The 25,895-nt window shown below is 30.2% G+C and overlaps 1 protein-coding gene across 4 annotated transcripts in view; it reads left to right on the top strand.

The window, feature by feature from the left end:
• The window catches only part of LOC134725459 (uncharacterized), a 62,138-nt gene that overhangs the window by 20,207 nt on the left and 16,036 nt on the right, over positions 1 to 25,895 (top strand). For 3 of the 4 annotated variants that reach the window (XM_063589282.1, XM_063589285.1, XM_063589284.1), the window contains exons 3-13: positions 950 to 1,042; positions 10,736 to 10,882; positions 11,142 to 11,804; positions 15,320 to 16,120; positions 18,525 to 18,593; positions 20,076 to 20,148; positions 22,390 to 22,475; positions 22,812 to 23,054; positions 23,642 to 23,775; positions 24,212 to 24,383; positions 24,798 to 25,772. In XM_063589282.1, coding sequence (XP_063445352.1) covers positions 950 to 1,042; positions 10,736 to 10,882; positions 11,142 to 11,804; positions 15,320 to 16,120; positions 18,525 to 18,593; positions 20,076 to 20,148; positions 22,390 to 22,475; positions 22,812 to 23,054; positions 23,642 to 23,775; positions 24,212 to 24,383; positions 24,798 to 25,772 — 3,456 coding nt within the window. The remainder of the gene's footprint in view (positions 1 to 949; positions 1,043 to 10,735; positions 10,883 to 11,141; positions 11,805 to 15,319; positions 16,121 to 18,524; positions 18,594 to 20,075; positions 20,149 to 22,389; positions 22,476 to 22,811; positions 23,055 to 23,641; positions 23,776 to 24,211; positions 24,384 to 24,797; positions 25,773 to 25,895) is intronic. The other variant, XM_063589283.1, reaches the window with a different exon arrangement.

Consider the following 25,895-nt stretch of genomic DNA (forward strand, 5'->3'; position numbering starts at 1 on the left):
TATCATTGATATAACATTGATATATACCATTGATCTTTCCGTGAACTTATATTTTTCACAATTTTACGTACTGATGAGACTATTAAAGTTAATTTACATACGAAGATATATATGTTTAGAGAATTGAACACATACATATACAGTTTTAATATTAGAATACTCCAAGGCGTTTAAAAAGATAGCGTGCACTTCCTCCATAATAGCATCGCAATTAGTGAAATGTGATAAAAATGTTTGAATGTATAAAAAATATACTGAAAATTTGATATTTTTTATACGCTTGGTAGGATAAGTTTTGTTTTACGATGATAGCAGCTGTTTATAAACTTGAGATGCGCGTGTAAAAAAAATAGCTAATTGATATTCATTAAATATAGAAATATTTATAATTTGTATAAAATATATCTTTTTATTTCAACTTCATTTTATTGATGATGTAAAATTGTCATACATGGAACTGGGTTCGTGTCAATATCTGTACAGGAGTCCTAAATCCTCAGTATAGTTAAAGCATCAGTTAGGTGAAAGGGGTCATTATAAGTTTAGCTATAGTGATCCAAAATAATGTATCAGAGAACCCCGTCCTATAGCTGTTCATCTCCCTTTTCATTCAAGTCATCGACATAAACTCAACACTTTCTATGGTTAAATGATAAAAACTCGTTCACATTTGTCCGAAATACCTGCTGAATGTTTTAAATGTATTCAACATATGTACACTCAAATAAAAAAAGAAGATGTGCATGGTATTATTACTAATGAGACAAGAACGTATTCAACAGAGACGAAAGGACGAGGATGTTAACACAATATGACTGTATACGGCTCTCAACAATGAGCAAAGTCGATACGGGCATTTGTGTTTTCATTTAATAAGCATGAAGAAATGTAAAAAAAAAAAGGTACTATTTACAAGATTTGTAAACTTTATAAATTCTTTTCTTTTCAGGGACACCATATCCACTTGGTTACTTACCAGGGGCTTCAACAGAACATCTTAAATCGTTACTTCCAGAGGAATATTGGGCGTCACATGTCGATGGTACGATATAAAACCACAATTGTCATTTGTAAACATTTATATAAATAATATCTTTATTGTCATATCAACATATTTAGTTTTGTGACAAATCAAAACATAATTTAGCAAAAAAATAACAATCGTAATTTAAATGAACACATACTAGTACTTATCTTGAAAAGAAAAAGTATATATAAATGTGACATGTTTTAATAAACCTTCTTTCTATGCATAAGCTGTATTGAACGCCAAGAGTTGACGACAGCAGATAGTGAGACTATAAAACAATTGTCCTTTCTTTTCCATTATTATCATTATTGGTGAAGATTTCCATCGGGTACTTGGTTTCATTTCCTGCAAAGGTTAACATATAATGATGAAAACGGGGAATTTTTAACTTTGTTCCCTATTCGTATTTAAATGTACCTCAAATTTAAAGCAACGGAACCATGCTAATTCAACATTAAACAACCTAAGGCGATTGGACCAAAATTACTATACACGGGAATGGTAGTTTCAGACGAAGTCTACCTCAGTAATAGATTACCTTAGCTGTATTTAGCAAAACGTTTTGGAAATTTGGTCATCAATGCTCTTCAACTTTGTACTTTATTTGGCTATTTAACTTTTTTGGATTCGAGCGTCTTTGATGAGTCTTCAGTAGATAAAACGCGCGTCTGCTGCGTAAATACAAAGTATAATCCTGCATGAATATCTTTGATGAGTTTATTATTATTAGTACTGTATATTGTTCAAAAAAAGTATAGTTTGTTTGTAGATTTCCATTTGATGTAAAGTACGAAGGGAAACCAAATTCACAGTCTTCCTATACGGGAGATTGTTCAAATTTAGTTAACTTGAACACAGAATGTTAAAAATAAATCTGTGGTCGACACTACATACATAGAATATGATTATTTTGTTTCATATACACTGATTAATATATGTTAAATATCTACGGATAATTGTTGTTGAAGTTTTCATGGCTTTTGAACAAAGTAAAAACTAACATGTGAATATTTATATAAATTTTTATCTACGTCACAAAACCATAATGGCACCATTTCATTTGCTTCTGTTAGTTGTAATAAATTGTTGTAACATATTGTTGGTCAGAACTTCTGAAGGGTTTAATTTGATTTGCCCATTAAAAATCTTTACCAAAAACACGAAATATTAGCCTCATTTGTTTCGGTAAAACATTATATTTATACGTACATTGTGTAGGGATTGGCAAACTATTCATATTTCAAGTTAGTGGCATAAAATATTCAATAGTCAATTAATAATATTATAATGACGTCATTGTACTCCATATAAATTGATAGTAAAGTTCTTCTAACCATCAGCTGTATAACAATAACAATTTCTCGTGATTTAGAAATTTTCCAATTTAAAAAAAAAATCATGTTTCGCATGTTTTGTTATGCTGATTCGTTTAATGTTTAATTTGCTAGCAGTTCTGAATAAGTACTTGTTCACCATATTGAACGTAAAAGTTTAATATTCAAATCAGATGTTTTAGTGCATATATCGACTATTATATTATGTAATAATTTTAAATGGATGTCTACGAGAAAACCATGCAAAATCCAAAAAAAATTATGAAAGGGGTTGTGGAGTTTTCAGCTGATTTTGGGTTCCTAGTAATGTATTAAGTACATCTAATAGTTCTATGTATAAAAAATGACAATTTATCTCAAATTATGCGAATACAGGGCAATTCTATTTTAGTACCAAATTTGCTTAAAAATGTTGTTGAAAATGGACATTTTTATTTTTTTTTTATTGAATAGTTCAAAGTATTATATGACAAAAAAAATAGTTTTACCTTAAAATCCAGACGTTCTACTTAAATAAACTGTTCTTTTGATCTTATTTCAACCTTTATTTTTGTTTTTATTTTTATTGACATAAATGTGTTTGGGCTAAAATTTGAATTCAGTCTGTACTGAAAATGTCCATAAAACCTCAAAAGTCACTCAAATTGAAACAATATTTTTTTTAAACGTTATGGTTCACTACAAACTACTATTCCTAAACGGGATTTTCGTTGCAAATCGATATAAGCTTATTTGAATAAAAGATGAAAATCTGAAAAATATACCTAAAATTATCTCCCTTTGTAAAACTCTTCACAATAAAAGGTAGATTTTATGTCAATAACAGAAGGAGGGAAATCAACAAATGTGCAGAAGGATATAAAATAATGGTATTTTTGATGAATATGGTGTAGTCAAAAACTTATTTTCATTGAAAGAGTGTAACAAAGACATAGTAAACCATGTGGCTAAGACATTCCCACTGCCACTGGGATAAGTCTGATCCTGATCAGATAGTCTAGACATGACTCATGAGGCTAGACTATCACTATAATGTCTAGGTTTCAGACTCACATAACATAATTTTAAATGCATATGCTGCAAACATGGACAGGAGTTGAATTGCAGTGGACAAGAAGAAAAAATGAGTTGCTGTCATCCTTTCATGACCCTTCCAAATCTATCAACGGAAATTCAGTTTCATTTGGTCCTGGTAAGTTTGTTATTTTATTTTTTTGGTTAGAAAAAGCAATTTGACACCATAAAAAGACCAACTGTAGAAACATCACATCAACTCATAAATTTAGGAAGAAGAGCATTGACCATTTGTCTTTGGGAGAAAAAAAAAGGGGGGGATATTTACATAGTTTTCTTGAAGCAAACACTGATTTTAATATTTTCATTGACATACATTTATAATGATTTAGAATTCTTTTGAAACTAAAAGATTGATGTGTTTGCCTTCTTAATTTTAATAGAAAAACTTTTTTCTTTCTCTCAAGAAATATATAATATATATTCGATTACAAAGCCTTCCATTATCAGGTCTGTTCGCCCTGAGTTTGTTTTCCAAATTTTCAAAATTAATGGTTGCTTCAAATCCTTGTTTTTAGATATAACCCATTGAAATAGAAAACATTTGGTAGATAGATATAGAAAGATGTGGTATGAGTGCCTATTCATCCAAATAACAATTTATAAAAGTAAACCATTATAGATCAATGTACGGCCTTCAACACAGAGCCTTGGCTCACACAGAACAACAAGCTATCAACATGATAAAGGACCCCTAAATTACTAGTGTTAAACCCTTTGAAGAGGAAAACCAATGGTCTAAAAAGGAATAACAAGAAACACGTACAAATTAATGTACATAAACATAACGAAAACTACTGTACATTTAGGCCAACTAAAAAGTATGTGTGTTAACTGCATTACCCTTACCTACCATTATTTTTATCCTTTACCTAAAGATGTTTGTGAGGTATTGATTAAGCACTGTTAAAGTCACAATAAAGCTCCCAAAGAGTTGTAAATTTCCTGTCTTTATTCGTTCCTTTACCAATACTACATGTACATTGTACAATGCAACTAGATTGATACAATATACATGATGTATGATTCTCAAAATTAAAAACATGTTTTACAGACTATGAGCTTGGTATTTTTCTCTCTAAATATTTGTTACTGTGAGACTTTTTCTTGAAGGTCACGATGTACATTGTATCACAGTTAAAAACATGGAAAGAGAACTTGTACATGTATTTACTTCTAGCATTTATGACATTTACACAGATTAATTATCAAATCTTCAAAACTTTTTTTTTCAATGATCCAATGCATTATTTTATAAAGCCAACTCAATGTACAATGTACATGTAGATGTAACTCACTGTACATACTGATCATGCAAATGCACAAATATACAATATTTTATTTCTTATCAACAGGTTTATGTTGAAGATGGAAAAGCACCAAAATAATGAGAAAATGAAAGCAGATATGATAGGAGATCATATAGGTAAATATATGATATAATTGATAAAAAAATGAATCGAACAAGTCATAAGAAGAGACTGCTAAATAGACAGCAAATAAGACCTGTGTTGTGACATTATTTGTGAAATATAATCATATATAGAAATTGGAAATTGACCAGTTACATTTGTTATTGTAAAAACATGATAAATAATCAATAAACTAGATTAGCCCTTCAATTTTAAAAGTTGAATCTGGTAAACAAAAAGTAAAAATAAACACACAGAACACTCACATTCTTATTTTATGATCAATTAAGGGCCATATCAGTACAATTTACACAAAAAACAATTTCATTGCTCATCATATTAAAATTGTTTTCTTTATAAGAATTAAACCTAGAAAAAAATATATGTATTCTTGTCAGCTTGACAGATCCTCATTTATAGTATACATGCATCTATTGTAAACCTGGAGACTTCATTTGTATTTTTCATTTTTGAAAAAGCACTTTAAGCATTATTACAGCTATTTTCCTACTGCATGTAGAGTAAAACTTTGGAAGGTTTGCTTGCTCCGTTGTATAAATATTAATTCAAGCTTTGTAATTAATGTTGTTATCTTCTTGTACTTTTAAATTTGATTACACTTTATGCCAATTGCAATTGTACAATATACAAACAAACCATGCAAGCTAACCGAAGTCTTAGATTTACATGCCTTAGGAATTTAGCTGTAAAATTCATTATATATTTGTTTTCAATGCTTATTGTTGTACAAATTTCAAATGTTTTGGCTTGTTTTTGAAATGATCCATATCAGCTATAGGGTCAAAAGCATCCAAAGTTAAACTTTAAGTATGTTTTACTTGTGTCTGATGCTTTTTTGCTTTGGGCAAATAAAATATGTTTAAATCTAAATAAAGTTAAACTTGATTTGATAAAACAATGGAATAATTGGTGTTCTTTGATATTATGCAAAATTAAACAGTGCATTGTAGTCATATTTTTCTAATTTCGGGCATGTCTTAAAAGCTTTAAATTGAACCACATCAAGGAATAAGGGATTCAAAACTAAACTTAGTTTGATTTTTTTGTCGAGCCTGCACCTTTTGTTGCAGAAAGCTTGACATAGGGATAGTGATCCGGCGGCGGCGTTAGCTAACTTCTTTTAAAAGCTTTATATTTTAGAAGGTAGAAGACCTGGATGCTTCATACTTTGTATATAGATGCCTCATGTTATGAACTTTCCGTCGGTCACATGTCCAATGTCCTTGACCTCATTTTCATGGTTCAGAGACCACTTGCAAAAGTTAAGAATTTTTGTAAAGTTAAATTCTATCTTATTATAAGTAATTGGATAACTATATTTGGTATGTGCGTACCTTGCACGGTACTCATGCCCATCATACAGTTTTACTGGACCTCGACCTCATTTAATGGTCAGTAAACAAGGTTAAGTTTTGGTGGTCAAGTCCATATCTCAGATACTATAAGCAATAGGGCTAGTATATTCGGTGTATGGAAGGATTGTAAGGTGTACATGTCCAACTGGCAGGTGTCATCTGACCTTGACCTCATTTTCATGGTTCAGTGGTTATAGTTAAGTTTTTGTGTTTTGGTCTGTTTTTCTTATACCATATGCAATAGGTCTACTATATTTGTTGTATTGAATGATTGTAAGTTGTACATGTCTAGCTGACAGGTGTCATCTGACCTTGACCTCATTTTTATTATTTAGTGGTCAAAATAAAGTTTTTGAGTTATGGTCTATTTTTCTAATACTTTATGCATTAGTCAACTATATTTGGTATATCGAAATATTTTATGATCTATATGTCTGTTACGCAGGTTTTATTTGACCTTATTTTCATGGTCCATTGCTAAGTGTTAGTGTTTTGGTCTGTTTTTTTAATTTATAAACAATACGTCAACTGTATTTGTTATTTTGAAGAAATGTTAGCTGTACGTGTCTGCCTGGCATGGTTCATCTGACCTAGACCTCATTTTCATGTTTCATTGATCAATGTTTCGTTTTCTTTGGTTAATGTTGAGTTTAAGGTGGTACCTAACACTACAGGGAGATAACTCTGTAAAGTCAGCTAAACGTTTTAATTACGTTGTGTTGTAAAGGGAATATTAAGCTTCTCAATGATCAAAATTTGTGTTTGTCAAATTGCTATATAACCAGTGTAATTTTTCTGACAAAACGGTTGGTTCAAAATTTTTTGAAATTTTAATAGTTTTGTTTAAGGGTCAAAGTAAATACATTGTCCAAATTTTATGAAAATTAAACGAGCCAAATTAATTTTAGTGAAAGTGTTGGGTACCACCTTAAGTGACAGTTGTAAAAAAGCTTTGTATTTAGGTCTATCAACATAATAGCAATGATGAGTAAAGAAGGCGAGACATTTCAGCGTGAACACTCTTGTTTAAAAGTACTATTTTGGGATAAAAGCTTTTTACAAATATGATTAGATTTTTAATATTTGTTTTCAAATTGAAAAAAAATATCAAAGGGGCAAAAAAACCTTTGTTAGTTTATTAGAATATTATAAAAGATGTTTTTTTCTATGCTAAATATTATCATGCATTTAGCTTGTTCAGATTTATAATTTGGGCTCAGTTTTCAAGTTGATTCAAATTAGGGTCTTAACTTAAACTTTGTCTAAATTCATTAAAAATGGAATATATTGGGTTCTTTGATATGACAAATCTAATCATGTCTTTTAGACTTTAGAATTTGGATATTGGCACAAGTCCAATTTCAAAATCATAAGTTCTTTTACCACAATCAAATTTTGAACTGTATCATGTGGATCAAGTTTGAATGTAGTGTCTATACTAGCCCCCAACACCACCGACCTCATTAATATGCAATCTCTGCGTTGTAATAGAATGTACTTGAGCTGTTTAAATCTCATTGTTGAAGGTTGTACAGGGGACTTACATTCATTTCATTTGATCTTTTGTGGATATTTGTCTCATTTGTGATCAATACTCATCTCCCTATTTTTGTGGTGTCATAATGTCATTAATTAAATACAAGATGAAATCTGCAAATTTAACTTCATTGAAATTAAGTTTGCTGCAGCTTGGAATAAGAACAAAATCAAATTTAGGTCCATTTTTAGCTAGTTTACTTTATTTCTTATTCTATGTACTGGAATGTCAGAGTTGTGATAATCGTAACACATTTACACTCAGACCAAGTTAATAATTAATTTCATTTTTGGGAAATTTCAATCATTTAATGGATAACAATTGTTTTCTTTTCATTTTTTACAGATATTTGGTGATCCAAAAAGAACTATGAAACAAGACTGATTGCTGGGACACATTTTTGTTGATAAACATGTTAATGATGAAGAAAAACTTAGATAGTATTACGGATACTTGAATAAGGCTCTGATCTCTCTTTGATTTTTCCTGTTGGTGTTAAAAAATTGCAAGCTCAAAAAAAAAAAATGGAAATGATACTCATGGATATGCTTTGAAAAAAAGAAATAAACAGCAATCTGAATCTCGCCGAAGTCTTAACAACAACCAAGTCAACACACAGTTGCAACACAAATGAGAGAGAGAGACATTTGCAAGGACTTACAGTGTTCTCACTGTCTCACCATCAGAATGGCTTTCTCATCAGCAAAGAAGAAGTCTAAAAATTACTTCTGCATTAAAAGGTCATCAATATTGAAGACAATAAAGAGATTACAGTTGTACTTGGCCATTTGATTAACATTATAATATTTTCATTTATCAGAAATTGTTACTTAGATTGACTAACTTGTTTTGTTGATTGAATTATTAGTAAATTACCTTTCATAGTTCATGTAGTTACATGTATGTAAATTTTTATCAGATAGTATGGAAATAATTTAATACGTCCCTAAATTCCATACCTAATGCAACAATTGTCTTGTGCTGCTAAGTCAATTTGAATTAACTTTTATGTATGTTTATAGTAATCTTCATGATCTTATTCTTGCATTTAAGCATCATTTTGTGTTATTGTATTACTACATTGATTGTTAAATATAATACTAAATAAAATAACATTTATGATCATTTAAACAGATTGATATATTTATGAATATATCAATGCTAAAAGGAAATTAGACATTTTTCGAGGACAATTTAAGAAAGTACTACAACAAAAGCAAATGAATAGTATATGCTCAACTGCTATATTTACTTTCTCACCAGATAACCTAATAGAGATATATTTGTATTTTGTTAAATTGATGAAGTGTATGTTAGTTTAAATAAATATGTACATGCAATTTTAAGGTTTTAAAAAAACGACATTTTTATTGGATTATTTCCCTTTGTACAATAGAAATTCAGATTTTATCATCACTGTCTCAAGTACTCATGATCAAAATGACTTATATTGTTACCAGCATGCAAGTAAAAGGTTGCAACTGTCTTATCTTTGTTTACCTGTAGAACACATATTCTGAATGTCAATACTTAAGATTTTTCAATATGATGAACTTGACATTAAATTTCATATCATTTTTGAGTAACCAGAATAAAACTTTAGTAATTAACAAGCTGCAATAACCAAAATAGGATTACTGGGAAGAAATGAAAGGATTTTACTCTTTAAAGTAATAAGGACAAGTGTACTGAAGGAATTTGGAATAAAAAAAATACCAAAAAAAATTTGTCTTTGGCAGCTCCCCCCTTTTTTAAGCCTGATGCTTACTATTGTTTGTGACACAAAAATCCATTTCACTTTGAATTTTCTATTTGATTTACCTATTTTGTATTATACCATCTGTATAATTCAAGTATTTATTTTTGAATGCTTGGTTTAATTGAAATATGAGACTTTACTCAATTTATTACGAAAATACCCCAAAAAAAGGGGGGAGGCTATCTAAATGATCAATAAAATCTATAAAATTAATTTGCAACCGAAATCCCTTCAAAGTATTTTGAACCAAAGAAAATGCAATGTATGTGTGAAATTTAGGGTAAATTAAAGCGACTTTTGGGCTGTAGTGTCTGTTTTAGTGTGATTTGATGAAAAGGCCATATTATTTATCACTTTATGTGTTTTGCCACGCCCTTATTTTCTCTATATATCATTATGTTTAATATAATGATGTGTTTTATACTTCATACACATCCTATCTGTGCTATTAAAGTATTTAAACACTCAGAAGTTATATAGTATTTATTTCTATTTGAGAAATCTATGAAATCTATGCATTTCAGTAAATGCATCTATAAATAAACTCGGAAATACCCTAAATCCCTATCGTTGCCATGGTTACCAGCAGTGTAAGGGCTTCAAACTTGCATGACTTTCATATAAGGTCAACCTGAACATGTCAGCAAAGTTTTATCAAAATCAAAAAACTTTGCATGGAGCACCATCTGCATGGTTTTCTCATAGATGTCCATTTAAAGCCACATATATTTTATCACATATATATATCTGTCTATATGTATATGTTCTCACTGAATTTAGACATCATTACTTTATCTGGAATAATTATGACTATTGAAGATTTCGTTACCTATTTACAGAATTACTGAATTAAAACTTGATAATTGTACATGGCCTTAAACATTTTGGGGGTCGGCATCAGACAGTTCAAAAAGCAAACAAAGCATAGCTCATGGATAAAATGTATATCATTAGGAACAATCTATCTCAACACACAAAAAAATGACCTTGGATATCACAACTTAACTGTTTACGTAATATGATAAATAAGGAGAAATAGACATGTTTGCACTAATCATTCCTGGCTATGTTCTCCTATTGACATATATCCTTCAATGATTATATTTTGTGAAACTAGAATTCCATCCATAAGCTCTGTAACTCTGCTAATCAGATGACGTTCAAGCTTTATTGATTTTCTTCGCCGTCATAGCTCCATATGTTTGTTTTTCAGGTTCCCGATATGTGCTCAACAATAATCTGTACTCGCCATATTTTCCTTACCTACCGGCGACGGAATCCCTCTCACTGTTTGCCCACAACCTAGGTGCAGCGGGAGTGGACCAGTCGGGGTACCATAGGATTTATGATCTTCGAAAAGGTAAGTATATGTAGTTGCTATGACGACAGTATTGGTAAATGTAGTATATTTCAATATTATTTAACCTAGGTCATTTTGACATTATTAATATATGAAATGAACTTGCAAAACATAATTGATAGTTCATATTCAGTGGTAAATTTGAATATTATATATTTCGAAATTTGTAGACTGAATTAATCTTTCCTTCAAAGTAAATCACTTGTTTTATTTCATCAAAAAATATTGCAAAACTATATCTCGTCTGATTCTCTTACAGATGCAGCACTCTATTCTGGCCTTCAAATGGTACCGTCTACTTCTGTTGGGTCACAAAATTCTCAGACCGAAACGAATTCCAAAAAAGATCCATCTAGATCTGAATCTAAACGAGTTGATTCGACAAAGACTCACGGTAAAGTTCAAGATACCGGCAGCAAGGCCTACAATTCACAGAAAACATTTAAGGATACAGATAAACGGTCAGACGTGAGGAAAACGGAGAAAACTCAAGTTTCTAAATCTTCTTCTAGTACTGTCAGTAAAACTGTTAATTCAAAGAAGGATAAAGTCAGTAAATATAGTGATGATAGAAACGAGGACAAAAATAAAAACAGCAAAAAAGAGGAAAAGACTACAAAAATAACATCACTATCTAATGATAAATTGGAAAAAGTAAGTGATGTAGTCATGAATGATTCAAAACTAGGTCAAGAAGAAAATACAGATTTGAAAAAATCGAAAGATGAACTGGAAGAATCTGAAAAGGATAGCACCGAAGAAAATTCAGAAGAGAAAATGAGTAACGAAATCAAAGAACAAGTTGGAAAATGTAAAAGAACAGACTCTGTAACGCCGACAACAATTACCAGTTCATCGTGTATTGTTTCAGCTTTGGAATCTCCAAGTGGGTCTAGTCAAATCAAACCAGTTGCTACAACAGGTAATTTTGTGTTAATTATTAATTAATTATTCAGTGGGTAGTGTTCAAGTTGTGTGTAAAGTAACATTTAAAGTTGAAACAATGTCAAAAGGTAGGGGATTGTGATAAGGCACTGACCATTCATTTTCGTTGGTTAAATGTCATTTTTTTAAATGAATTGATTCTAAATGTCTTGCTCATAACTATTTTAAAAGATGGGAAATGAAAAATAATTTGTTTTTAATGAAAATTTTAAAAAATCAAGATTTAAAAAAATATCTATTATGGAAAATAAATAAACTTTTTTCTTCAAAAAAATGATATGTACGTCCCGCCAAAACAAAATGTTATATCCCACACACCCACCCGAAAACATAAATGGTTCCAGATGACTCCATTACAAAAAAAATGTTAAAGTAAATAAATATCAAAACTTTATTGGTTTCTTTCGTAAAAATAATTAGAGTTCATCAATCTGTATACTAGTATAATGATTTATTGTTTTAATTAACATATCAAAACAGATTGTTTTTTATATTTTGTATCTTTCAAGGCCGAGAAACGATCACTAATAGAACTATATTCCGGAACGACAAATGATCCGGAAATCAATTATAAAAATATCAGCTAATAATTTCCGAATTACTTACCCAATTTTCATGTAAATAATTCGATGAATACACATATTTTATATTTGTAATCCTGGTTTCATTTACTGTCCTGTTAAGAATATATATATATATACATGTAGATGGAGTTTTATTAATAATTCGAACCCTGATTGCTGTGTAAGTTTCCCTGCTCCTTGTTTCATTTATTACATGAACGTTTTATAAGCCTACAATCTGCCGGTTTTTTTTTTACATAAAGGGTAAGTTTTAAATGTAAATAAGACAAAATCGTAAATATAGCGACAATGTGAGGTGGCAAGATATACGAAAAAATCTAATAAGTTACTTTGCCGAAAGAAATAAAAACCAGACAACCAACAATCTACAAATATATATATTTTGCTGTTTTTATGTATTTTTCTCGCCACCCTGATGACTTATACTTCTTGATTCAAGTTACACTTACCATTCTGACAGTAGACTAAAATTCTTCATCAAACAAGGTTTCGGTTTCTTTTTTAACAAGAGGGAAACGTATAAATATATCGAAAACGTAAGGCAGCAAGATCTTTAGAAAAAAAGATAGATAACATCATAATCGAAAATTAAAATAGAAACATAAAAAGATCAACAAAAGGCATAATTAGTTATCAAAGGTACCATGCTTATAATTTTAAATGTAAATAAGACAGAATCGTAAATATAGCGACAATGTGAGGTGGCAAGATATACGAAAAAATCATAATAAGTTACTTTGCCGAAAGAAGAAAAAAACAGACAACCAACAATCTACAAATATATATTTTGCTGTTTTTATGCATTTTTCTCACCATCCTGATGACTTATATTTCTTGATTCAAGTTACACTTACTATTCTGACAGAGACTAAAATTCTTCATCAAACAAGGTTTCGGTTTCTTTTTAAACAAGAGGGAAACGTATAAATATATCGAAAACGTAAGGCAGCAAGATCTTTAGAAAAAAGATAGATAACATCATAATCGAAAATTAAAAAAAAAGATAAAAAGATCAACAAAAGGCATAATTAGTTATCAAAGGTACCAGGCTATAATTTGATACACCAGACGCGCGTTTCGTCTACATCAGACGCATCAGTGACGCTCATATCAAAATAGTTAGAAAGCTAAACAAGTACAAAGTTGGTGAGCATTGATGACCCAAAATTCCAAAAAATTGGGCCAATACGACCAAGGTTATTTATGCCTGGGATAAGAACATCCGTAATATTTCGAATAATTATAAATAAAGGAAACCAACTATTACGGCACACGAACTCTGTCTCAACCTCAAACCGGGAGTAAATTGTTCCCTCACCTACGTGTTCAGAAGTTCATATGGGGTTGTTATTAAGTGTTGGTGAATAACGAAAATGTGAAGTTGCAAGGTAAATTCTGTTCTTGTTATTTTTATGTGTGTTTTAAGCACTCAAATTTCCTTAATATAACTTATATTGATTGATTGCTAGTTGTGTTAAGCACAGTTACAAATATGTCATGTTTTTCAAGAAGGTGGACAGATCTTCTTCATCTGAAACTAACTTAATTAAATATTGGTAAAGAGCATTTAATTGGATTGTAATTTTATTTATCGATGCAATGTCCCACCAAGGTTTTGTATTGGCTATGCGTCTGGTTTCATTGCTTTTGAATTTTACTATTCAACAGGAGTTACACTTTTTGTGTTCATATCATTAAGAATTACATGATTAGTTTACTCAACAACTGTTAGTCTTCTCTATATATACATATGGCTCTGGTATCTAATACAGGACATTCTAAAAATTGTATATTACATCAATATATGTTGATTGAAACATTTTGTCCCGTTCCATTCTAATTTCAAGATTTATATTAACCTTGAACTGGAACGTTGAAAGCTATTAGTTTGGGTAACCAATAGGGAAACAATTATAGGAACATATAAAAGCGGTTTATTTTATGTTAAGTTTATATAATATAAATTAGGTTTGTCGTTCTTATGATCTTCTTTAAATATAACATTTTTTTTAAACATTAGGTCTTGTTTATTTTTTTTAACCTAATTCGTAATAAATTAAATGCAATAAAAGAAGATAATTATAGATTAAGACCCCGAGACACTATTATATGTAGTCAGTTTGCTATTCTGTTCACTTAATACAGCTTTGTCTCTTTTATGGTTGGTATATTCAGCTGTTTCATTTATACGTATCAAAAGGAATAAAGCCATTTGTTAAATATTGCAATGAATTTTTGGAAGTTGTTTGGATTTTCTATCAGAAAAATAGAGAATACCTTTGCTTTTTTAGGCAAAACATTACGGAATTTAAGGTCCTCAATGCTCTTCAACTTTGTACTTCTTGAACTTTAAAACCTTAATGAAGACAAAACGCGCGTTTAGCGTACAAAAGTTTAAGTATGATTCTCTAACAATTATTGGTATTCATTCTTGGTATTAAAAATATTGTTTTTTTTTTTTTTTTGTGTGTCTATATTTGCATTTATCTTTATTTCAACAAGACACGACATTGGGTATTAAATGTTTTGATTGTTCGTTTTTTTGTCCCTTCGTTTAATATAATTCCATACATAGATTTAGAGCTTGACATGGCATGTTTCTATTCCTGTAGACTATATATTGACCTCTAGATGTGTTTTTTTTGTGTGTCGTTGAGCCTCACATTCACCACACAATTATCAATAATGGGGTGAAAATTGAAAATTTCACATAGGTCTTCTTACGACTTTCAACAAACATTAAGACTTTTTTTTACAATAAACTGTCAAGATCAGATGCGAAAAAAAATTAATTAGACATCGAACTGATTTATACTTGATCAACAGCGTAACAGCAAAACAATATAACAGAGCTTAAAAATCAAAAGTATTCATGTCTAATTGGTAAAATACTGAACATATTTTTCAGATCCATTTAAAGTGTCTACAGCTACAACGTTCTCCCTACCATATTATCATTCTCTATTCTCAACTACTCATGCTTTATTGTCACCGCCGCTGTCTGGCTCTACTGTCAGTACAGCATCTATGTGCTCGGAACCAGTTCAAACTGTACCATGTGACATGAGAATTAAGAAGGAACCAGCAGTATATACGTGTTCTAAGAAGTCAGAAACTAATACAACACAAAGTAGCAAAAAGCATATGAATGATTCAAATCTAGATAAAAATGTTCAAAGTGTGACTGATCAAAACTTAGGCAATTGCAATGATAAAGACAATTTGAAAATGAAATTGACTTTGCCTGTCAGCTCGGTCACAAAGTCGTCTTCGTCCTCTTCTACAACGCCTTTATGTTTAAAGAAACATATTCTTGAAAAAAGTAAAGAATGGACATCAAGTGAAAATACTGTTACAGAATCTAAATCTGAAAAGAAAAAGGAAGGTACAAGTGAGAATAGTAAGGTTTCTGATAATACTATGTGTGATACAAAGATAAACGAAGGAAGCAAATTGACAAGAACCGAAGATGATAAAACATCAGCAGATTTTAAGCCACGGAATAAGGAGAGTCAACAACTGACGACTACGTCGAAGGATACCGTCAGAGCAATTAGTAAAGTGTTATCAAAGCGACAGGAATCTTTTGAATCTTTGAAATCAAATACAGATAATCCGAGAATGTTGTCTTCTCCGAGAAAACAGGAACAGAAGCTATCAACAAAGAGGGTATTGATAAAACCCAAATGTGACGACAAGAAATCGTCAGGTCAGTTTGTCTTTGATATACTAATTAGTAGTTGATATTGATTCACTTTAGAATTATAAACTAATTGGAATAAGAATCTCTATTTTTAAAACCGTTTCCATTAGTTTTAGTTTGTTACCCCGATTTAGTTTTTTTCCATCGATTTACGAGTTTTGAACAGCGGTATATTACTGTTGCCTTTATTTTAACCAAGTTAATGTTTTTAACATGTTATATTATACATATATTCCGCTTGAAAAAGCACAAATATGAATCAGATGCGTTATCAAGTGAAACTACTTCATAGTTTCTATCAAAACAAAACATGTTTTAATTGTTTTTTAAGGTTACTGTCTAATTAGCGTTCCCTAACCAACTCCTTTACTGTTATGATTATAAAATAATTTTTGATCATGTTGAAATGAGGTTTATTGACAAGACACGACAATATTTTATTTAAGTCTTATATTTCAAACTATTTTTTATAAACATGATATACCACAAATTAAACAGCCATATAAAGAGTCTCCAAATACGAGGAAATGTTTAATATATTTAAGGAGAGTGTAATTTTATGACCGATATGTTTAGATTGGAAATCTTAGTCTAATCTAAATAGTTATCACGATTATGATTTAGAACGCCAGACGCGCGTTTCGTCTACATAAAACTCATCAGTGACGCTCATATCAAAATATTTATAAAGCCAAACAAGAACAAAGTTGGAGAGCATTGATGATCCAAAATTCCAAAAAAGTTGTGCCAAATACATCTCAAGTAATCTATTCCTGGTATAAGAAAATCCTTTGTTTTTCGAAAAATTCATAGTTTTGTAAACAGGAAATTATAAAAATGACCAAATTATTGATATTCATGTCAACACCGAAGTGTTGACTACTGGGCTGGTGATACGCTCGGGGACGAAACGTCCACCAGCAGTGGCATCGACCCAGTGGTGTAAATGGTTATCAAAGGTACCAGGATTGTAATTTAATACAATGGTCACATACTAGGCAGGCTCTACGTGTTATAAGGAGAGAGTGTTTGTCTTTTTCCCTGGTCTATTCACTAAGTGAAATGAACAAAAAATCGAATAGTGTAAACTACCTATTTGAAAATTTGAAAATAATAGATTTACTAAAAATTATAGTATAATAAGTTACCAGTATATCTTCATGTATCCTCGCTGATATTGGAGTCCTCTTTGAACCTTTGGTTGAAACCTTTATATGAATATTCATCATGGCAATATTATACAGAATGCAATTAGATATCTATCAAATAGTAAATGCTCAATAACTTCCATTAACGTATCATAGTCACATCTTATTTGTACAGAATTCATTAATTCAAATTTTGCAATTTTGATGCAAGTGGTGTGTGGGCCATTTACATAATCATGGCGTTAATTCATGATAAGGGTTGAAAAAGGAGGTTGTCTTATTTAAAATAGAAATACTCAGTAAATGTCAACCCTTGAAGAACTTTAGTATTGATATTGAATAACGACCGATTTAACAGTATACTGTTTTGTTCAGTTTGACTTCAAACATCAATCGCGTTAAAATATCAGTGGTTAAAATATTACGAAACGATCATATCATCACTCATGCAGCATGTGCAGAGATCAAGATTATTGGAGGAACATATCGATATCTTGAATAAAAGCACCAAAAACATTACAAAGACAACATACATTCATCACTAAAAATTTCAAACAACTTAGATACAATTATTCAAATAAAGCGATATTCTGATAAAATGTCCTCGCCGTTACTGTACAAGACATGAGAACATTATAATTATTAAACTGCATTAAAATGAGATTAATTGATGATATGAAACTTTAATTTTGTAAATTTCTTTATAAAAAAACCCCATGAAATATGGTAACATGGTAGATTTCAATTTCAAAATGTCTTCAAGCATCTATATACCTTTATTTGATCGAAAGATGCCTCTATGGTTTATTTATTTCCCCTTGTTACTCCAATTATATGGTAACAAATATCAAAATCATGATTTATCATATATAGATTAAGTACCTGTAAAATGTTTCAAATCAGACATTTCAATTCTACCATTAATGGCAGATGGCAGGAATTCTTGTTCATTGATGAGATATATAGTTTTATAATCGTAATACATTATTGATTCTTCCTAGCCAGCTGAAATCCATATCTGGATAAAGGCAAAGTTCACGTTAGTTGGTTTGATCAAGCGTAGAAGTTTTCGTTTAGCATTAGAAATGGACATGCTATAAATAGTTTGTTTATGGAATTAACAAACACATGAATATTAATGTTAGAATTGTGCAAATGCCATGCCAGTCCATTTTGGATCAATAGTGTGCAGAGAGCACCATTTGATGAAATGTTTTAGCTTTGTAAAATGAATGACATGAGTCTGTATTCTTTTCTCACAGGAGTTAGTAATATACCTATTGGAATAGCAGTGGCACGTAAGAGGGAAGAATTAAAGAAAGATGATACAGGTCTGTTATAGTTTTCAAACGTAAAATCGCTGTAATGGTCATTGTAAAAAATAATCAATAATTACAATTTAATGTGGACACTTCAATTTTTAAATAACATTGTTAACTGAGTTTTGACATTTTTTATCACTCCAAATAAAGGTTAAACTGTTCAAAAGCATAGTATTTTAGTTACACAATTCTAGACTTAAGTGTAAAAAAAATCAGCTTCGTACATGTAAAAATACAATCTATAATAATTTACAGCAGTCACTCAAAGATGAATATCCCACGTAAAGTGCACCTATTCATGTCTGGAAACAAATGTTAAAAGTAAAATTGAAATTTTATTTTGTTAAACTATAAAGACAACTTCACAGGTTGTTTAACATTCGCAAAACATTGTAAAAACTTTAGATGTGAAGAAATAAATTCCAATAGTTTGATTATTTTAGTTTTACAATGTCAAAAGATACTTTAATCTTTTATATCTAAGGAAATATATAGTCAATGTATAAACAATGCTTTCGAAATTCTATATGAATACAACGAGTTTACTTCCAAGTCTCATTTATATGCTTAATTTTAAGATCAAGAAAATACAAACGATATGAAACGAATATATTATTAGCATTTGGTTAAGGCAAATAGTGCATAGCTGGTATATTGATGTAAATTACACTCATCATACTTCTCGCGCGTTATTTATGTAGAATTATTTTTGCTTTATGTTTATGCATATGGTTTTGATTTTTTATGATATATCGTTTGCATACAATTTTGTGCAGAGAAAAAAATCTTACTGCCACAAGCGCGAACACGTTTAAATGATGAGTGTATTTTAAACAAACTGAATATAATAGAATTATTATTCAACATACTCAAAATCCTTGAATAATAAGTTGGAAGATTTTCGACATAATGAAAACCTTGTTTGCAAATCGAACTTTCATATTGCGATCTTTACCATGTTTACCTTAAGAAAGGTACATATCTGCAATGTTCACATAAACAGATGTATGCCAATACAAGTATACATAAATCAAAACACATTAAAAGGTATAACTACAGTTATCTTTTTTTAGCAATATTACTTTTAACACGGAATCTTTAGCTGTTATAGATTTCCTTTTGCAAAGTTCTTATTTTATAAATATTTATTTTGAGGAAAACGAAAAACATTTAGCCAATATTAAAAAAAAAAAATTTTTTTATTATTCTGACTTTTTGTTTTATGATTTCATAATTATAATTTCACAAAGTTGAAACTAATATCAAGTCGAATGTCTTTGATTCTTTGGTACGACTTCATATCTTATTAAACTCATTTGTCAATTTAAAAATTCTGGGGTTTTTTTTTATTAAAAAAAAAGGATATTTATTTATCAACTTTCATCTTTCATATTTTCGTTTACAATCTTTTCAAATTTCATTTTGCTTTTTTACCCATCATGCCTATTGGCTAATGCAATATGGTTTAATAAAATATCTAATATATTTCAGATGATAGCGGTGACGGTGGCGAATCGTTAAACGGATCTTCCCACAATAACACTAGTCAAAGCAGAATAAACGAGTAAGACACATCTTTTGTTTATGTGAATTCATGCAATAAATATTAATCTAAAAAGTAAATAAAGTGAATTTTATTTGAAAAATATCTAGTTTTAAATGAACCTTTTTCGGAAGAAAAAAGGACACTTTAACACTGCAAAAATGAAATACTTGTTTCTCATTTTGTGTTTACTGTTTGTCGTTTTCTGAAGATTGAAATATAAATGAAATTAATATTTTGCAATCCCAAATTACATGCATTTGAAATAATATATAATAGTTGTATCAAGATGATATTAACAAATTTTTCTATATATTTACTATTATATCAGCTTTTCGCATTGTTGTACCTTATACTATTCATCACATTAGGAACGAAAGCTTATGGGATATTATACAATAAGAATATATAATGGTATAATTGCTAATTAGACAACTATGCACCAGTGACCAAAAGATGAATGTCCGTTATTAATATGCACATGCACATTTAATAAAATGTTATGAAACAAATGTGTTACACAACTGTCAGAGCAGACAATTGAAGGCCATGATGTCAAAAAACTACATTCCGTCTCATCTATCACTCTATACCTGTTTATAAAATTGAAAGTAATCGGAATTTAATGACACGCATTTTATTTTCTTACTGTCAACATTCAAATGTCAGTTATTTCATCCGTATATCTGCCAGAGGTGGTAAAGTGTTGCAAGATTTACAGTACCTGCTTTTCTATTGTGTGAAAAAGCTGAAAGTATATCAAACTTTCAAAGTAAACACTTTATTACAAATTCAAATTAGAAACATGAAATAACTTTATGATTTGACCTGTAGTCATGTTAAAGTTAAGTGAAATAGGCTAGCAAAGAGACGTTAGTATTTTTCCGTTCCTTTCATATGTCAATGTTTAATATTGAAAAATTATTTGCAAATTCTTGTAAAATTGAAATATCAAAGTGAACTGTGTTTAGTATGAAATTATAAGTCCTAGTTTATACAGCAATTAAATGGAGTTCTTTACAATCATTTTCAATTTGTGATTATTTTGGGGGAGATGTTAAGAAAATATCTTCAGGAAGATGATTGGGCTTGGAATATAAGAATCGAGGAAAATTTTGCTTTGAAAATCTGGTTTAGGGAGAGAAAAAAAATGAATGTGGTTCCAAAATCTAATAAGGTAAATCGCAGGAATTTCTATGTTTTAAACCTTTACATTGGATATAATTGGAACTTAAGTAGTATGAATACAAGGATATATTTTTACACTTAATTAATAAATATTCCAAATGAAACAAGAAAATCACACAATTTAAAAATATTTTTTTTTAAAACAGGGTTTTGTTTGCGCCAACAAAATTAGATTTTAATGGTTTAACTCTAGGAAATGTTTTGCTTTGATAAAAACATAAAACATCTTAATGCAAGTAATTCATCTGAAAAAATAAACAAGTAATCAAGTCTTAAATGTGTGCACTAGCATGATTTAACTATATATTTGTGAGGGAAAAAATGCGGAACTGTGATTTCATGCAGTTCAAGTGAACAGTCATGCCAATGCTTTCAGAAATTTATATCTCATTGATCTCCTCCCCGGTGAATGATGAATGCTTCCAAGTTTTCATTTAAAAGAAGTTATTAACAGTGCTTATTTATTTCAGATAAATCATACCATGTTTCAATTCATACCAACATTTGATTGAACACTCTCCTGGATGTAAATTATGGAAAATGCTCTTCTATCTTTTTTTCAAGACAAATGAGTCAAGTTACTTCAAGTGTCCAACATTTTTTTTTATGCATTTCGAGGTTTTTTATTGGATGATTAACTACCTTTTTGAAACCTTTATTAAACTGTTATGTTGTTTGTATTCATTGAATTTTAATTTTCCAAATGTTCCGTTCTCGAATGTAGTAATGTCTGTAATATGGTACAAGTGTACAAAATACGACCTAATAACTCACGTATTTTTGAAGCATATATTAATATGTCCTGCATGAACTATAAGGTGTTTGTTTCATATGAAACGACATAGCACTACAATGATTAAACTGTAACACAAAAATATAGAAAAAAAGAAAAGATACTGGTCCGAAAATTGCCCTTAGTTCATAGAAATAATCTGGAGAAATTTGTTTTTCTATTGTTTTTAATTATTTATGTGGGAACCACGGCTTTTTGTTGGTGTAATTATCTCTTAAAAAGATTAATGACAACAAATCCTGTCGACTGGTTTAATGTTACATTCATGCTTCTGTTTACAGTCAGTCAAGTTCTGCCACAAAATCAATACCAAATGTCAACGTTGTGGATATGAGGAGCCAGCTTCCAGCCAATCTAATAGTGACTGGTAAGTTACAAGAGAGATAACCCCTTCATTACATGTTTATGGCAACGTTAATTATACTTGTATTCGACTCTTTTCACACTTTCAAACATACGATATAAATGAGTAATACTAGTAATGGAAAGAGTATTTGTGGATAGAGTTACTGATTTTTATTTTAACATGTTCGAAATTAAAGCATTATGATTTAATACTTATCTTGTTAAAGAGTTGATATTATCATTAAAGAATCGAAAAGTTAAGAATAGACGGTAAACTTAATCTCAGTATGTAAGGTTTATTATGAAGACCTATTTTATTGTGAAAAATGCATTTAAAGTAATTTACCGCTGTCTACAGGATCTGCAACTGGAGCAGGCATTGCATGGTCTGATGATCCAACAAGGCATTTTCCAACACAATGGATGCAAACCCCACAGTTAAACCAGTCATGGATTGGACAAATCCCATTCACGATGCCACCTTCTATACCTACTTCTAGTGCTACAGACCAGACACTTCCTATAACAATACCTCCTGGATTCAAAATTGCACAGGATTCTGTTACAGGACAGTTGGTCATGATTCCCTCCAATGATATTGGTAAAATTTATATAACACGTAAAAAAAAACAATCTTTAACGATCTTAGACATACCGAATAGTGGGTGTAAAATTTCGCGATTTTCAATGTCAGAGGTATACGAAATATTTTGGCGGAAATAATTTTGGCAGATTCAAAACTTATATCAATGCCTTTGCATGTACGCGAAAATAACCCGCTATACGCTTATATTTTGTACATATAGCAGAAGAACCTAGTAGAGTTGGTATGTCATCTGTCATTCACAAGATGCATAAATATTCACTATTGTAATTTTTTTTAGAATTGAAGATGTAATTATTCAATCTATTCAAATATAGACAAGATGAAATCGTACAATTAAATGCGGAAATAAATTGGCTCCTCAGTTGTTTAAGAAATCATGAACATGATTGAACTTGACAAGTTTAGTTTCATTCACATTTCGATGATATTTGGTAAAGTGATGTTTCCTTTTCATTCAGTATAACAAGTTTTGGGGGATTTTTGACCAATGTTTAAATAGATATAAAAAAACAGCGGAAAAATACTCATCAATTTTGATTTTAGTTGAGATTCGATATTAATGAACATCTTGTAATTTTCAGAAATTTATGACCCGAGCCGAATCTGGAGTTCATATGCTGCAACTCCTCAACCAATTATGCCTTCTCATCAACTGTCACAGATTCTTCCTCATAACCAAGAAAGACCATTTGTAGTTCAACAGTATCAACAGTTGGTGAGTAATATGAATTATTTCCTTAATATATTCTTGATAATGATTATATAGTCGTATAGACTATTTCATAATATATTGATTTAATGAGGAAACTCTAGTATTTTAAACTTCACACGTGATTGTGACTGTACATTAATAAAATGAAGATATTCCACAATATTTTAATCGGATGATACAAAAAAAAAAAACGTTATGTTGAATGTTCAACTAAATGAAAATATTGCGAACCGTTTTTGATAATACTTAAATTTCATGTGATAAAAATATTAAAATTTAGAAAAAGCGTAGTAATGATAATTTGAATTATATACCAATTGAATTGCACATAAAACTGTCTATTGGACACCCGAGTATGAAAGAGTTTGATTGAAAAAAAAAAAATAGATATACCCCTACTACAAATGTTAAAATTAAATATTAAATGTATAATGCCCAGATCCAGAATAGACCAGATACTATCGTCACGTCAGAAAACACATATAACCAAAACATACAGGTATCATCAGGCAGCATAAAAAACAAAGTTACAACAACAACGAGCAAACCAGCAAAGGGAATCGAGAAGAAGACAAAGTCTATAGGAATGGTTACTCCACAAGTTACCTCAGGTAAATTATAGTCAAATGGTAGTGACGTTTTCATTTGGGTTTTTTTTGGAAGCCCATAAAACTATATTCTATGCTATTTAATGCAGTAAACTAACTAATCGACATTGATTTTTATTTTCCCAATGCGAAATATAACTAAATACATACAGACATTTCATTAGGAGTGAGAAATTGATACTAAATTTCAGGTAAACATCCATATAATGTGATTAAAAGAGACAGGATAAGAAACAAGTTGCTAGAATCAATTCAAGAAAATCTTTGTAAAAATAGACATATATGCAAGTCATTAACAAAGTTACTCATATTTATTTTTAATTAAAAAAACAAACATTTAATTGTCGACGGATGCATGTTTATGATGTTGAGAAGTATTATCAAAACTCTGAGTTTCTCAACAACTGTTTATTTCAGAAGTTGGAACATCCTCACAGACATTACCATATTCTTATTCGGGATCAGTGCCTTTAATTGTGAATTCTAGCATAGTATCTCACGCTAATCTATCTTGTACAGAAGCAATTAAATCCGATCTTTCAATGGTACAGTCAAGGGGTACTTCTCCAATGGTACCCGCAAGCGAGATCGAAGACACTGAACAAGATATGATTGACAATTCTCCCGTCCAAGTTAAAACAGACAATGAAGTTCATATAGACAAAAAAGACATAATTGATGATGACGATGAGTCTTCTTTTTCATCAACAGAATCCTTTGTACATATGCATGTAACAAATTTGAAAAATGAAATTGAGAAAGATAATACTGTTTATACTAGTAAGGATTCTATTGAATTAGAAATAACAACAAAAGACAAAACTGTTCTTCCAAATGATGCAGTTTCTTTTAAAGGACAAATTAAAACACTAACTACTGATTCTGAAAATCAAACATCACTGCATAATATACAGAAAAAAGAAAATGATCGAACAATAGAGTCTTTACCCACAAATGAATTGCAAAATCCTGATTTAATCAAACCTGACGAGAAAGTGTCATCTAATCAGTGTTGTGATCAAATTAAAGACGAAAAATCAGTTGAGTCTGTGAAAGAGGACAAATCGTCTGAAGACTATAATCCATTTCTTGATCCACAAATCCTACAAGCTGTCGATGGTCTCGAACTTTTAAGTGCGCTTGCTGAAAAGCGTTCAAAATCAATAGATACCAGAAAGGATATAAAAGAAGAGGACGAAAAAGAAGATGTAAAAGATGAAGTATCAGAGGATAAAGTAGAACAAGACACTTCTGAAGAGATAGAAGAAAAAGTTAAACCTATTAAAAGACCAAAAATTAAGAGAACTATAAGTCGAACACGATCAATACCTCCATTAAAAGAGACTGAACCTCAGAGTTACTATACATCTACTGGACTACGCATACCACAAGGTAATTGTGTTTCGTTATAGGAAATGATCCCACTTTCCATTCATTTAGGAATTATCTTCTAAATTTTTGAATGACGTCTTCAGAATAGATATATTTATTATAATTGATCGAAATTATAATGAT

This window comes from Mytilus trossulus, chromosome 7 (genome assembly GCF_036588685.1).
Source record: "Mytilus trossulus isolate FHL-02 chromosome 7, PNRI_Mtr1.1.1.hap1, whole genome shotgun sequence".
In the NCBI taxonomy this organism is placed as follows: domain Eukaryota; kingdom Metazoa; phylum Mollusca; class Bivalvia; order Mytilida; family Mytilidae; genus Mytilus; species Mytilus trossulus.